Source organism: Garra rufa, chromosome 10 (assembly GCF_049309525.1).
Source record: "Garra rufa chromosome 10, GarRuf1.0, whole genome shotgun sequence".
NCBI lineage: Eukaryota > Metazoa > Chordata > Actinopteri > Cypriniformes > Cyprinidae > Garra > Garra rufa.
In genome coordinates, this window is record NC_133370.1 from 41,381,192 (window position 1) to 41,394,532 (window position 13,341).

The window sequence follows — 13,341 nt, forward strand, 5'->3', positions numbered from 1 at the left end:
CCATCTCACAGGCTGGCCTCTTTGGCCTTGCAGTTCTCAGCCATCCAGATGCAGACAGAGTCCATCAAGCATGTCCTGCACCGGCGTGATACCGCTGCCACCAAGTTGCCATGCACTGACCTCCAGTCTAATTGTTGCCAAGCGCGTCCCCCTGTGGCATGACAAAGCCCATGCGCCAGGCAGCTACTGACCCCTCCAAGTGGGAAGCAAAGCGGCCCTGACATGGGCGACCCAGAGATGGAGGAGACTGCTCTTTCCCAGGAGGTGGTGATGGCACCGCTCCTTCCCCTAGAGGAGAACCAGGTGGAGAATCTTTTGTTGATATTATGTTCTGGCTCACAAACAAGTGCGCATAGTTTCCGAACCGCTGCTTCTTGGGAAGCATGTACTCGTTTGTATAGACACCATTGCGGCCGCTTCGTATGTCAACCATCATGGAGGTCTAAGGCTTCCGTCGCATGTCTTGCAACTCACCAGCCATCTCCTTCTTTGGAGTCCAGGGGATATTAAATGGACGCTTTTTCCCAGAGAAAAGAGCCTCCATCCCCAGGTGGTCCAGCTGATATGGAGTTGATTGGGGGACGCTTAGGTAGACCTGTTTGCTCTCACTGAGTCCTCCCACTGCTCGCTATTTTACGCTCCCTGACCAAGGGGACCCTCGGCATGGACATGCTGGCACACAGTTAGCCCCGGGTTCTACACAACTATGCACTTCCCTCAGTGAGCCTCCTTGCACAGACCCTTCGCATCCATAATAAGCATTTTGATAGGAAAGGATGGCGAATATGAGAAAACTAAAAAAATGCATGCGTAAATCGGACTCAGTGTGCAATGACCTTTAGATTTAACTGATCATGGGTCGAAGTAAAGAGAGATGACTAAAAAATAGACCAGGCTGGAGGATTTGCTGCTCAATCTTGTTGTCACTGACAAATATTTATAATGTGCTGCTCCCTTTACACAGAGTGCGCGTTATCGCAAAATCGAAAGTAAAAGTAAACAGCGCAAGCACTGCATATTGAAAGTGCGAAAATTGTTTACAATATTACAATGTTTGCAGGTGCGGCCAGTAAAAAAAATATGGTGCTCAACTAAATATTGTACAAATTTTGTGATTGGCTATGTAGTGTGGGGCTCGGGTGGGCCAAGCTTCTGATTGGGTGGGCCAGGCCCACCCTGGTCCCCCCGTGAAGCCGGGCCTGATTCGTGGAGAATTTAGTAACGTCAATGATTCTAATAAGCTCAGGCCGGTCGCGTTCGCCTCGCGCCCGCCCAATTTGTGATCCGCTGTGTAAATCCTTCGGCTGGCCGACCGGGAAAAGTCACTGCCACTCCGCCCCTGCTTAATGACGTCAGTTGTCAGTTGCGAAAAATAAAATAACCGAAATTAACATGTCTATTTCCAATGCAGTCAAATAAATGTTCATCAGGAAAAAAAAAAAGAAAAGAAAATAACAATACAACTGCACCTGCTTATGAATATCTTTTTTGCTATTCGTTTGAACCATAATTTCAGGAAAGAGGAATCATTGAACTATTGTTAACAATGGTATTTGTGACCAACGCCCCCTAGAGCTGGCCATGGTGTTTGGCTACAGAATGTTGTTCCTTGCACCACCTGGTGGATATTATATGAAGCGCAACAATGTTTTAAAAAATCAGAAAAGGCGCCTGCAGGGGGATCCGTGATCACGCGTGCCGAATTGCAGGCTGCCACGTGAAAATAGATGCATTTTTAATGGCCAGATCTGTATTAGACATCTGCAAAGCTGCGGGCTGGGCAACACCTACCACCTTCTACGTCTGTTGGGTACTAACAGGTAAATGATGGGAAGACAGGCTCAGTGTCTCACCTGCAGCACCATTCCCCCTTAATAGAAAGCTAGAGATTTATAGAGTTTTAAATATGGATAACTTTCTTACAAAAATGCATCAATTTGCTTCAGAAGGCCGTTATTACTAACCCCAATACCACCATCCCACCCCCTTCCAGAGCCGTGTCGAGTACTTTCTATAATTGATGGATGCACTTTATTTTGCTTAAAAATTTCACCAGCCATTTACTTCCATTATATAACTTGTCATTTGAAAAATGTCCTGCCATTATAAAAAAGGGATGACATTTTTTCAAAATAACGCCGATTGTATTACCCTGTAATGTATTATTCAGTAGGACTGAATTCAAACCGTGTGGACGGACCCAACTAATATAAAAACAATATGAATGCAACAAAAACTAGATACTTTTTCATTCAGTTCAGTTTTGGGTGAGCCCTTTTTTCAGCTGAGTTTTTCTTTTATAAAGGATTAAAGTGTGAAGAGTAACTACTAATATAAAAAGGATGTGGGAAAAATATTACAAAACTTGATAATTGACTAAACCATTTTTGCACACTCTGTTTAACATGAGACCTGCTGTTTCACTGTGATTTTATGGTGCTTTTTTTGTTGATATCCAGGAAACGTTAAATGTTAAATGATCAAATTAACACCACAATATTTGTTAGATACACAATGTCATTGTATTTATTTATTTACTTTTTAACCTAACCGTGCAGCCATAGTGGTTATTTATTTAAAATACAGTTATAAATTTCACTGCGTTTGCAGGAATACTGACCACACTGCACTGGCAGCTCCAGTGGAACATAGTTTCTATGGCATAGATGAATATAGGCAGAGGCCAATTCGCAAAAGGCTGGTCTGGGAACATCTGCACGCTCATCACATACACACTCCAGTCCTTCACACTCCCTCATGAACTGCACAGGGTCCACCTAAAAAGGACAGAAAATGCTTGTATATATGAAAACAAACAAAAAAAGACCACTCATAAATGCAATATAAAAATAAAAACAGTGTGACAGAGAGAATTCTTCATCTGAAGTTCATTGTGTTGTTTACTATTGCATTCTTTCATCCTTTTTCATTTCCTCACTTCCCCCAAGGAGTGGATGTCTTTTGATCAATCTAATCAAAGGGATCTTTATACACACTGGCTTGTAATAGTTAGCACATGTCATGGAGTGAAAGGGAACAGAGTACAGTAGTTACCACTCTGAAACAGGGGCTCAGAGGAGAATTTGTGGAGGAGAACAGAAATGTGCACGACAGGGAGTCAGCAGTGACATTCTGACAGATTTCAGCCTTCCCAGTGATACATTCTGAATCCACCTAGAGTGAGAAGCATAAAAATATTACATTAGATCCACACAGTCCATGTAATGGAATAGGTTTTATTTAGTCACCTGCGTGACATTCTTCTCTGTCACAGAGCACATAAAGCAATAATGTTTTAACGAATTGACACTCTTCTTTGGTGCTTTTTGGAGCTTGTCACTGCTGATAATATAGTATGTCTTCAAAAAGAGTGTGAACATTCTTCTGTCTCTCATTTTTTTGTTCAATGGAAGAAAGGAAGTTTGATTTTGAAAAATCAGGTCCTAATGACATGAGTTGACTGGATCATTCTTACAGTTTGGTGAAAGAAACTATATTAACTATATATATATATATATATATATATATATATATATATATATATATATATTGTTCTTATCAAGGGGAGAAAATGTCTATATAAGAAAAATAACTAAATATTTGGAATATTTTAAATGTTTAATAGGTGATCTAGGAAGTTTGTATATACAGTCAAGCCCAAAATTATTCATACCCCTCGCAAATTCTGACTTAAAGTTACTTTTATTCAACCAGCAAGTTTTTTTTGACCAGAAATGACACAGGCTTCTCTCAAAAGATAATAAGATGATGTACAAGAGGCATCATTGTGGAAAAAAAAATATTACTCATTTTTTATTTACATTTGAATAAAAAGTGGCATGTCCAAAATTATTCATACCCTTCTCAATAATCAATAGAAAAGCCTTTTTTTGACTATTACAGCAATCAAACGCTTCCTATAATTGCTGACCAGCTTTTTGCATGTCTCCACTGGTATTTTTGCCCATTCATCTTTAGCGATGAGCTCCAACTCTTTCAGGTTGGAGGGTCTCCTTGCCATCACCCTGATCTTTAGCTCCTTTTTCATGATGTTGTTTACTGTATTTAGGTTCCCTGGTCCACCGGCTAAAAAAAAAACTAAAAAAAAACATTAGGTTCCCACCACCATGTTTGACAGTGGGGATGGTTTTCTTAGGGTTCAAGGCTTCTCCTTTTATTTACACAAAATGAAGGCAACATCATTGTGGCAAAACAATTCAGTTTTTGTTTCATCTGACCATAAAACAGGAGACCAGAAGTCTTCTTTGTCCAGATAAGTATTTGCAAAGGGCAAGCAGGCTTTTGTGTGCCTTATCTGGAGATATGGTGTCCTCCTTGGTCTGTGTCCGTCCGACTGTCTGCCTTGAGATGTTGCCACCAGCAGAGCCCAGATTCATCAGGATGGCCTTGGTGGTGATCCTTGAATTCCTTTTTACCTCTCTCACTATCCTCCTGGCCAGCACAGATGTCAATTTTGGCTTCAGACCACATCCTCTGAGATTTTTCACAGTGCGGAACGTCATGTATTTTTTTAATAATACTTTGGAACTTCAAAACATTTAGATATGGTCTTATAGCCCTTTCCTGATTTCCTGACACAGTCACAATGCACAGCCGCAGGTCCTCAGTGAGCTCCTTTGTCTTAGCCATGACTGTTCACAAACCAACAGCAGAGAGCTTCTGTTTTTTACCTGTTGAGTTGATTAAAACAGCTGTTCCCAATGAATCAAGGTAATTAGGATGCTTTAGAACAGCTTGGACTATTTGGAATGGTATAGAACTTTGGATTTTCCTATAGACTGTGACAGTTTGCAAAGGGTATGAATAATTTTGGACATGCCACTTTTTGTTCAAATGTAAATAAAAGCTGAGAAATATTTTTTTTCCACAATTATCTTTTGGAAGAAGCCTGTGTCATTTCCGATCAAAAAAAAAAAAAAAAAAAAAAAAAAAACTTGCTGGTTGAATAAAAGTAACTTTAAATCAGAATTTGCCGGGCTTGACTGTATATAGTATTTTCATCCATAAACTATGCATAAAAATGATATAAAATCCACCAAACTGTAAGAATGACCTAACTATAGCTTTATGTCTATATCATAGACTGTAAAAAAAGATGGACTACGCATCTCCGCTTCATTCCATATAGGAAAGTGAACAGGGGCGGAGCGGGGGGGTGGCTAATTGGGCTTAAGCCCCGAATGTTTTGTCAAAAGCCCCGAATCTTTTAGGTTTTTTGCGCAATTTTCCACCGGACAAAATTGCGATTGTTAACTCATGATTTCTGTTATGTCTGTGCGCACCAATCTTGCACTTCTATCTACTCCTCAACCAGACCACCTAAGACTTCGGGTTTTCGGCATTATGTTAAGGAAGGTCTAATCTCGGGAACGCACAAAAAAAAATCCAGGAAAACATTTACTATCTCTTAGTGTTGTGATCCCATGACCTGAGAAAATTGCGCTAAAACACTCACTGAGTTAAAAAAACTACTTGTTTAAAATAACTTCAACTTTGTTTCATTTCCTCTTGTAGGCTCTACTGGGTGATTTTTTTGTTGTTGTTTTTGTTTTTTTACTGAGTACCCTAACTATCATCATTTTCCCAGATAGTGTATAGATTTTTAGGCATTCTATTATCTCAAACAGCCTGAAAAATAGTGCATTTAGCTGACGTAATTGGGAAAAAATCTACACGGGGAGCATGCCCCCGGACCCCCCTAGGTTTGGGCTAAGCCCCGAATGTTTACATCGTCTGGCTCCGCCCCTGAAAGTGAAGCCAAAACGTCTCTATATGGCCGCTACCATCTTGGGGGAAATTACGGCTCCAAAATCATTTGGAGCCAGATTCTGCGCAGTATAGTCGTGAGGTGGAGCCGCGGTAGCAAAATCCCGCCCAAACTCCCGCAGACCCAATCGCACGATCACAATCATGACACCACACCCCGTTTTTATAGCATAAAATAACTACCTAAAAGCGAACTTTTTTGAAAAATGAACACTTGAACATGAATCAGCATTATAAGAACTACCTCACACGATGGAAACCATCTTTGGAAAAAAAATATTTGAAGTTTAATTCGATTATTTAGTTTGGCTCACGTCCCATTAGATTACATGGAGAGGGCGGGGTTCATGACCTATACTGCAGCCAGCCACCGGGGGGCGATCGGAAACTTTTGGCTTCACTTTTCGAGACTCGTGCGGCACACTTGGTCTATATACAGTGCCTATAGAAAATTATCATACCCTGTGAAAACCTTTACCTTTTGTCCCATTACACTCTGGAAAACAAAATAAATTAAGATGAACTTTTTTGAGCTGTATGTACACATTATAACCCTCATCATTAAAGTAAAAATATCATTAAAAATTCTGGAGGATTATTAAAAATGAATAAGTGAAATGCCTGGTTTAGTAAAGTGATCAGCCCCTCTAGAGTATGCCATTATAAACTTGTTCAGGAACAAGCAATCAACTTTCAGATTAAACACCAGCCTAATTGCCCCATGTGACATCAGTAGTGGTGGCGTTGATTACTTCAGAATAAAACAAGCTGTTTCTTGAATATTCCACTAGTAGTGCATGATATGGCAAAGAATTCACCATGGTTGGGAAAGTGCTTTTAAAGACCTCCGGGATAAAGTTGTAGAGAGGCACAAGATAGGAGAAGGCTACAAAAACATTTCAAAGGCTCTAGCTTTCCCTCGGAGTACTGTTCAGAGCATCATAAGAAGCGAAAAGCATATGGCACCACATGCACGTTGCCTAGATCAGGCCATCCGTCCAAAGTGGATGACAAAGCAAGGAGGACATTGATAAGAGAAGCTACCAGGAGGCCAAAGGCAATTTTGAAGGATTTACAAGGCTTTATGGTCTGTTCACTCTGCGCATGTGACAACTCCCATGCTTTATACAAAGCTGGCCTGTATGGCAGAGTGGCACGAAAGAAGCCTTTCTCGTTTGTGCTTTGCAATAACACATTTGAAAGAGTCTGATACCCTCTGGCAAAAGGTGCTATGGTCTGATGAGACCAAAATGGACCATTTTGTACTGAATTCCAAGTGCTATGTTTGGCGAAAAGCAAACACATCACACCACCCAAAACACACCATACCTACTTTGAAGTATGGTGGTGGCAGCATTATGTTGTGGGGGTGTTTCTCTTCAGCTGAGTGTGGGCGATTGGTCAGGATTGAAGGGAAAATGGATACCAAGTACATCCAAATTCTTGAGAAAAACCTGTGCCCCTCTGCTAGACAGCTGAAGATGGGCAGGTCATTCACCTTCCAACATGGTCATGACTCTAAACATACTACCAAAACAACAACAAAATGGCTTAAGGATAAGAAGGTGAATGTCCTTGAGTGGCCAAGTCAGAGCTCTGACTTCTATCCAATCGAAAATCTGTGTATGGATTTGAAAAGAGAGCAGTCCTTTGCAGCTCACCACAGAGTTTGACTGAACTTGAGCAATTCTGCAAGGAAGAATGGGCAAATATTCCCCAATTAAGGTGTGCAAAGCTAGTACAGACATATCCAGAAAGACTGATGGCTGTAATTAAAGCAAAAGGTGGCTCTACAAAGTATTAAATCAAGGGACTGATAACTTTTCCAACCTTGTTATTCTAATTTTTGTTTTGTTTTGTTTTTTTATTAATTTGCAGAACTGTTGTGTTTTTTCTTTAATTGGTTTGATGTTGTAAGATCAAAATTGTAAATGGAATTTGGAATGGGGTTTGATTTCAGGTTGTATGACAAATAAAGTAACTATTTTAAAGTTGTATGATGATTTTTCTATAGGCACTGTGCATACTATTTTATGATACATTACAGGGGGGGTGTATTGAGTGTACACAGTGTATTGAAATATAAAGCAAAATAATAGAAACAGTGCTGTGGTTTGTGCCTGGCTGTGATATCATATGCTGAACAGGTGTACATTTCTCACAAATTCCTCTTGCTACCTGCCAGCTGTCAGTAAACTGAAGCACACTCTGTGTGTGAGAGCCATCTGGCAGAAGCAGCTCGTTAGCTGCTTCATTATCATTGGTTCCTAAAAGACCAGTGGACACACCTGAAAAACAGTTTAATAAAATAACGTGTTAAACCATGACGCATATTAGAGCGATTCACCACAGAGAGCTGAACTTTTTGTAGGCAGCAGCGGTTTTAAGTGCAATAAAATTCATTAACACATAGCGTTACAGCATATTACCATTTATAGCAGATTAAAACATTGACTGCTCACTTTTTAAAAGACCTTGGTTCAAACAAATTTTTCACATAAACTTTTTTTCCATAACCACTTAAAAAAAGTTCTATTTGTAAGCTTTCAACTAAACCAGCTCAGAGATCAATCATGGCATTAAAAAAACTGAAAAACAGGGGGATAAAGACAAAGAAGCAAAACTATGTATTTTATCCTTTAGCTAATTTATACCACGAAGGATTGCAAATGATGTAGTAAAATCAGTAATAACAAGTTCAAGGGGCCCTATTAAGCTCTTTTACAAAGTCTTTATTTTGTTTTGGGGGTGCACTAGAACATGCTCTCATGCTTGGTGGTTCAAAAAATACATTATTTTTCCACATAATTTACATTATTACAATAGCTTTCTCCTCAGGCTGGCACAAATGGCTCGATTAGTTCCGGGTTTGATGAAGGCCCGCCTTCCGAAAAACTAAATCTGTTGTGATTGGTTAGCAGTCCCACTGCATTGCAATTGGCTAACAGCTTAGATAGCGTTTCAGTATTGCCACGCCCATTCTCAAAGCAGCAAGTTCTGTGTGTGCAAGCTAGATTAAAATGATTCTTATGTTTTAAATATAGATATTTAATCCATATTTAATGGATACGGCTCGCTGAAGCATCCCAGAAGTGGCTGTCCATGCTACATCGCTAAAGTTAGACAAATTCCCCACCTCTTCCCTCCCCACAAATTCGAATTTCCGTTGGCGTTTTTTTTTTTTTTTTATAAAATTCTAATGGACTGCGTTGTGACATCATAGCATCCAAAAAACAAACGCTGTAGTCCAAAGGATCCATTCGGTGTAGTTCTTATTTTTTTTAAATGAAATATCTCCCTTTGGAGTGGACTTTGAGATTTGTAACTTTGTAAATGTTTTTAATGGCCAAACATACACACCACACACTGGCTAAAATTCAAAAAATGAAGAAAAAAAAAGCCTAATAGGACCCCTTTAAGACATACTGTAGTAAAAGACATGTTCAGTGAAGACATTATTAACGGTTTTTATAATATACTATTTAGTGTGTGTATACATTCCTACATGCATGTTGTATGAATGTTATATACTGTACATGAGTCATTCCACGAAACCTGTACAATTTGAGTCCCTCTGACCTTTTTAGGTGTATTTTATCTATTGGGTCACCAAAATCTATTTTTAAAAGTTTTTTTGTATTAATTGAAATATCTCCTATAATAAGGTTTAAAAACATAACATACATTGTATCTTTATATTAGAAATGATCTTATTTTTTTATCAGTTGACACCACCTATTTTGTCATGTCCCTCATGGCCTTCTTTGAAAGTGTACTTGGGATATAAATAATAAAATTAGAAAAAGGTCCATAAATTTTGCCATTCTCATAAATATCTACATGTGCTGTTTTGCTGGTAATGTTTTTTTTCTAAGTAAATTCATGATTATTCATTAAAATCATATTATTTAGTTCCGTACCTCAGTAACCCAACAACCCCGTTACACTAATCATTCTCCCACCCAAAAAATAATGAACTGATCCTTATCATTAACAGGAAGTGACATCATATAAGTCTTCTGAACAACATTTTTAGTGGACACAGGCAAGTTACCACCTTCTTTTATAACTATAACTTATTAACAGAGTTGTGGACTGGAGTCCATGACTCGAGACTCGACTCGGACTCCAGTCCCAAATTTGATGACTTGTGACTTGACTTGACATAATCAAAAAAGACTTGGGACTCGACTTAGACTTTGACAGCAATGACTCGAGTCTTGACTTGGACTTGAACCCTGTGAGACTCAGCAAGTCTTTACTTCTAAAAAAAACTTCGGAGAGTTCTGATCAATACAGGCTGGTTACTGAAGCGTATGATCACACTGGTATGATTAGCGCAGCTTTTGGCACTGAGCCAGAGAGGGACTTGCTAAGTGAGCGTTTGTATTTATCCACATAATAGGATATTTAATGTTTTAGGGGCCGTTCACATGTCGCGCCTAAAAACGCCTGAAAAACGCTATGCGTGCCACTATTTCTTTCTTTCCAAACCGCTCTGTAGCTTTCGCTCCTGCAGCGTCTGCCTTTGCTAAGCAACCATGACCTGCACTCTCCATAAAGACGCGGACGTTTCAGCAAAGTATAAATGGATTTCCAGCATTAAAATCGCTTACAGTTGCTCTGCTATTAAATTTATTTAAAAATGGTTATTCCCGTACAGCTATGATAAGTTGTTTCTCCAACTTGGCAGTGCTTTCAATGTAGTGATGGGTCGTTCTTGAATGATTTGTTCATTTTGAACGAATCTTTAATGTGACTCGGGAAGAACGAGTCGTCTCGGGGAGTGATTCGTTCAGTTGCGCATGCGCAATTGCGCAACTATGAACAAACGACTCAAACCCAAAGACTCGAGAGATGAACTAATCAATTCTCTTTCCGGCTCAGGCAGCATAGGTAAAGCTTATGGGGCTGTCACGTGATGAACGAACGACTCAAACCCGAAGACTCGAGAGATGAACTAATCAATTCTCTTTCCGGCTCAGGCAGCATAGGTAAAGCTTATGGGGCTGTCACGTGATGAACGAACGACTCAAACCCGAAGACTCGAGAGATGAACTAATCAATTCTCTTTCCGGCTCAGGCAGCATAGGTAAAGCTTATGGGGCTGTCACGTGATGGACGAATTCCACAAACCCGGACAGATAGAGGTGAGGGAGCTAATCATAGACTGAAGACCCAGGTAAACAATGAATTAACCTTTTCTGTTTCTAATAGCATTATAGTTTTGTTTGTATTGTGATCAACGTTTGTACAAGCAGTACATGTGTTATGGAAGTAACATGTAGCTTTTTAATTATATTTTGGTAAAATGAACGAAATGAATGAAATGACTCGAAAAAAAGATTGGTTAATTTTGCTGAACAAGACTCAAAGATCCGAGTCTGTAAAATGATCCAAACTTCCCATCACTATTTCAATGTTATTAAGGGAAAGGATGAAGCGGACTAGTTGGTTCTTGTCACATGACCTGCGGTCTTTTGCGTGCTCAAGTTTGTTATTTCAAATTTCATAATGGAAGCGACGCGCTCGCAACGCGCTCGCAACGCGCTCGCAACGCGCTCGCAACGCGCTCGTTTTTTTGCATCGAGATAAACATCTCAACTTTTTAGACTCTTAGTCTTAGTCTTAGTTCCTCCCGCGCATCTGTGCACATTGGGCAACAAGCGATCTCCATCGGTCTCTGTCAGCGGCGGGGTTCTCGGCGTCTTGCTGTGTCAGATTTAAAACTTGGAGGTCTTCAACGAAGGTCGACCTCCATGTCTTCCGCGGTCTTCCTCTCTTTCTCTTGCCACCAGCTGGCGTCCACTGCATCGCAATCTTGGGGAAGCGATGTACAGGGAGGCGAAGAGCATGCCCCGCGAGCTTCAGACGTCTCTCCGTGACGACCTCCTCCAGCCTCTGACAACCACTGTGCGCCTTAGGACTTCGTCGTTAGTGACGTGATCGCGGTATGAGATTCTCAAAATTCTCCGCAGACATTTTTGATGGAAGGTATTGATCTTCTGGGTGATGCTCCTGGTAGCCTTCCAAGTCTTGCTGGCGTAAATGGCGGTGGGAACAACGATAGAGGTGTACAGTCTGATCTTTATAGCAGTGCTAATTGAGGATGATGACCAGACTTTGGACATCCGTTGAAAGACGCCGGATGCCTTGCCAATCCTGCAGAGAACGTCTCGTTCAGTGTTCCCGTCACCTGAAATGATGCTGCCAAGGTATGTAAATTCTTTGACCTCTTCAACGGTTTTCTGTCCAATCGCGATTGAAACTGTTGCTTGCTTACTGGTTTGCATCACCTTTGTCTTGCCCTCGTTAATTCTCAGACCGACTTTTCTCGCTGCTTCATCAAGACTGTTAGTCATCTCCTGCATGACTGCTTCTGCGTTCGCTATCAGCGCTATGTCGTCGGCGAAATCCAGGTCTGCCAGGCGGGCCTGGTCTGTCCAGAAAATACCCATGTGTGGAAGCGCTACCGCTCTTCTCATAACGAAATCAATTGCCAGTAAGAAGAGGAAGGGCGACAGGATGCCACCTTGCCTCACCCCGGTCTCAATGCTGAAGAAGCTGCTGTTTCCTTCTTCTGTTTTGATGCAGCACAATGAATTTCGATAAAGACTCTGAAAGACGTCTATATATTTCGCCGGGATACCATACACCCTCGCGATGCACCATAGGGAATCTCTGTGGATACTGTCAAACGCCTTCTGGAAGTCGATGAAGTTAACGATAAGAGACTGCTGGTACTCTATCGATTGTTCGACAACGTTGCGGAGAACGAATATCTGTTCACTGCAAGATCTTCCTTGACGAAAGCCTGCTTGCTCTTCACGCAACATCTTGTCCACTGCTTGCTGCAGTCGTAATAGTAGAACTATGCAGAACACTTTGCCTGGAACAGACAGTAGAGTAACTAAAAAGTTGAAATGTTGATCTCGATGCGGCGCGGACGCGCCTGGAAAAAACGAGCACGTCGCGACCGCGTCACTTCCATTATGAGCTCGCATACCACGCATCTACATTTGAAATAACGAACTTGAGCACGCAAAAGACGCTACATGTGAACGGCCCCTTAGACATTTAAATCACTATAAACCACTTATTATAATAATAATAAGAAGAAGAAATGCCATGTATATAGAAACAGCCTAATAATTGGCTAAACCTATGTATATATTTTTTTTTCCACGTGAAATATGTAGCCAACATATAAAGTTTACTCTATTCTTCCTGTTTACCAGCCACTCACTTTCATGTCTTTAAAGAAATAAATTCATGATAAATTAATGTCTGTATTACCTATTAGCAAGTGATTAAATATTTGACTCAACTGATTTATTAAAATTACTGAATCTTTAACAAATGAAACAGTGGACTTAAAATAAATTATTAATTCAATTAGGCCTATATTTGTTCACAAACAATGATTAATTCCTCAATAAAAACCACTAATTATTATAGCCTATCTTTTATAATTATACCTACTATAGACTATTATTGACTTTAAATTTACTGTAGCAATTAATACAGAGACACTAATTTGGGCAAACAGCACTA

General features: G+C 40.2%; 1 protein-coding gene across 1 annotated transcript in view; it reads right to left on the bottom strand.

Annotated features, from left to right (window-relative positions):
• Positions 1-13,341, bottom strand: part of LOC141344897 (uncharacterized) — a 91,300-nt gene that overhangs the window by 2,968 nt on the left and 74,991 nt on the right. The window contains exons 60-62 of the mRNA XM_073849791.1: positions 7,966-8,075; positions 3,055-3,174; positions 2,621-2,777 (exon numbers count right to left, since the gene is read on the bottom strand). Of these exons, the coding sequence (XP_073705892.1) occupies positions 2,621-2,777; positions 3,055-3,174; positions 7,966-8,075 (387 nt within the window). The remainder of the gene's footprint in view (positions 1-2,620; positions 2,778-3,054; positions 3,175-7,965; positions 8,076-13,341) is intronic.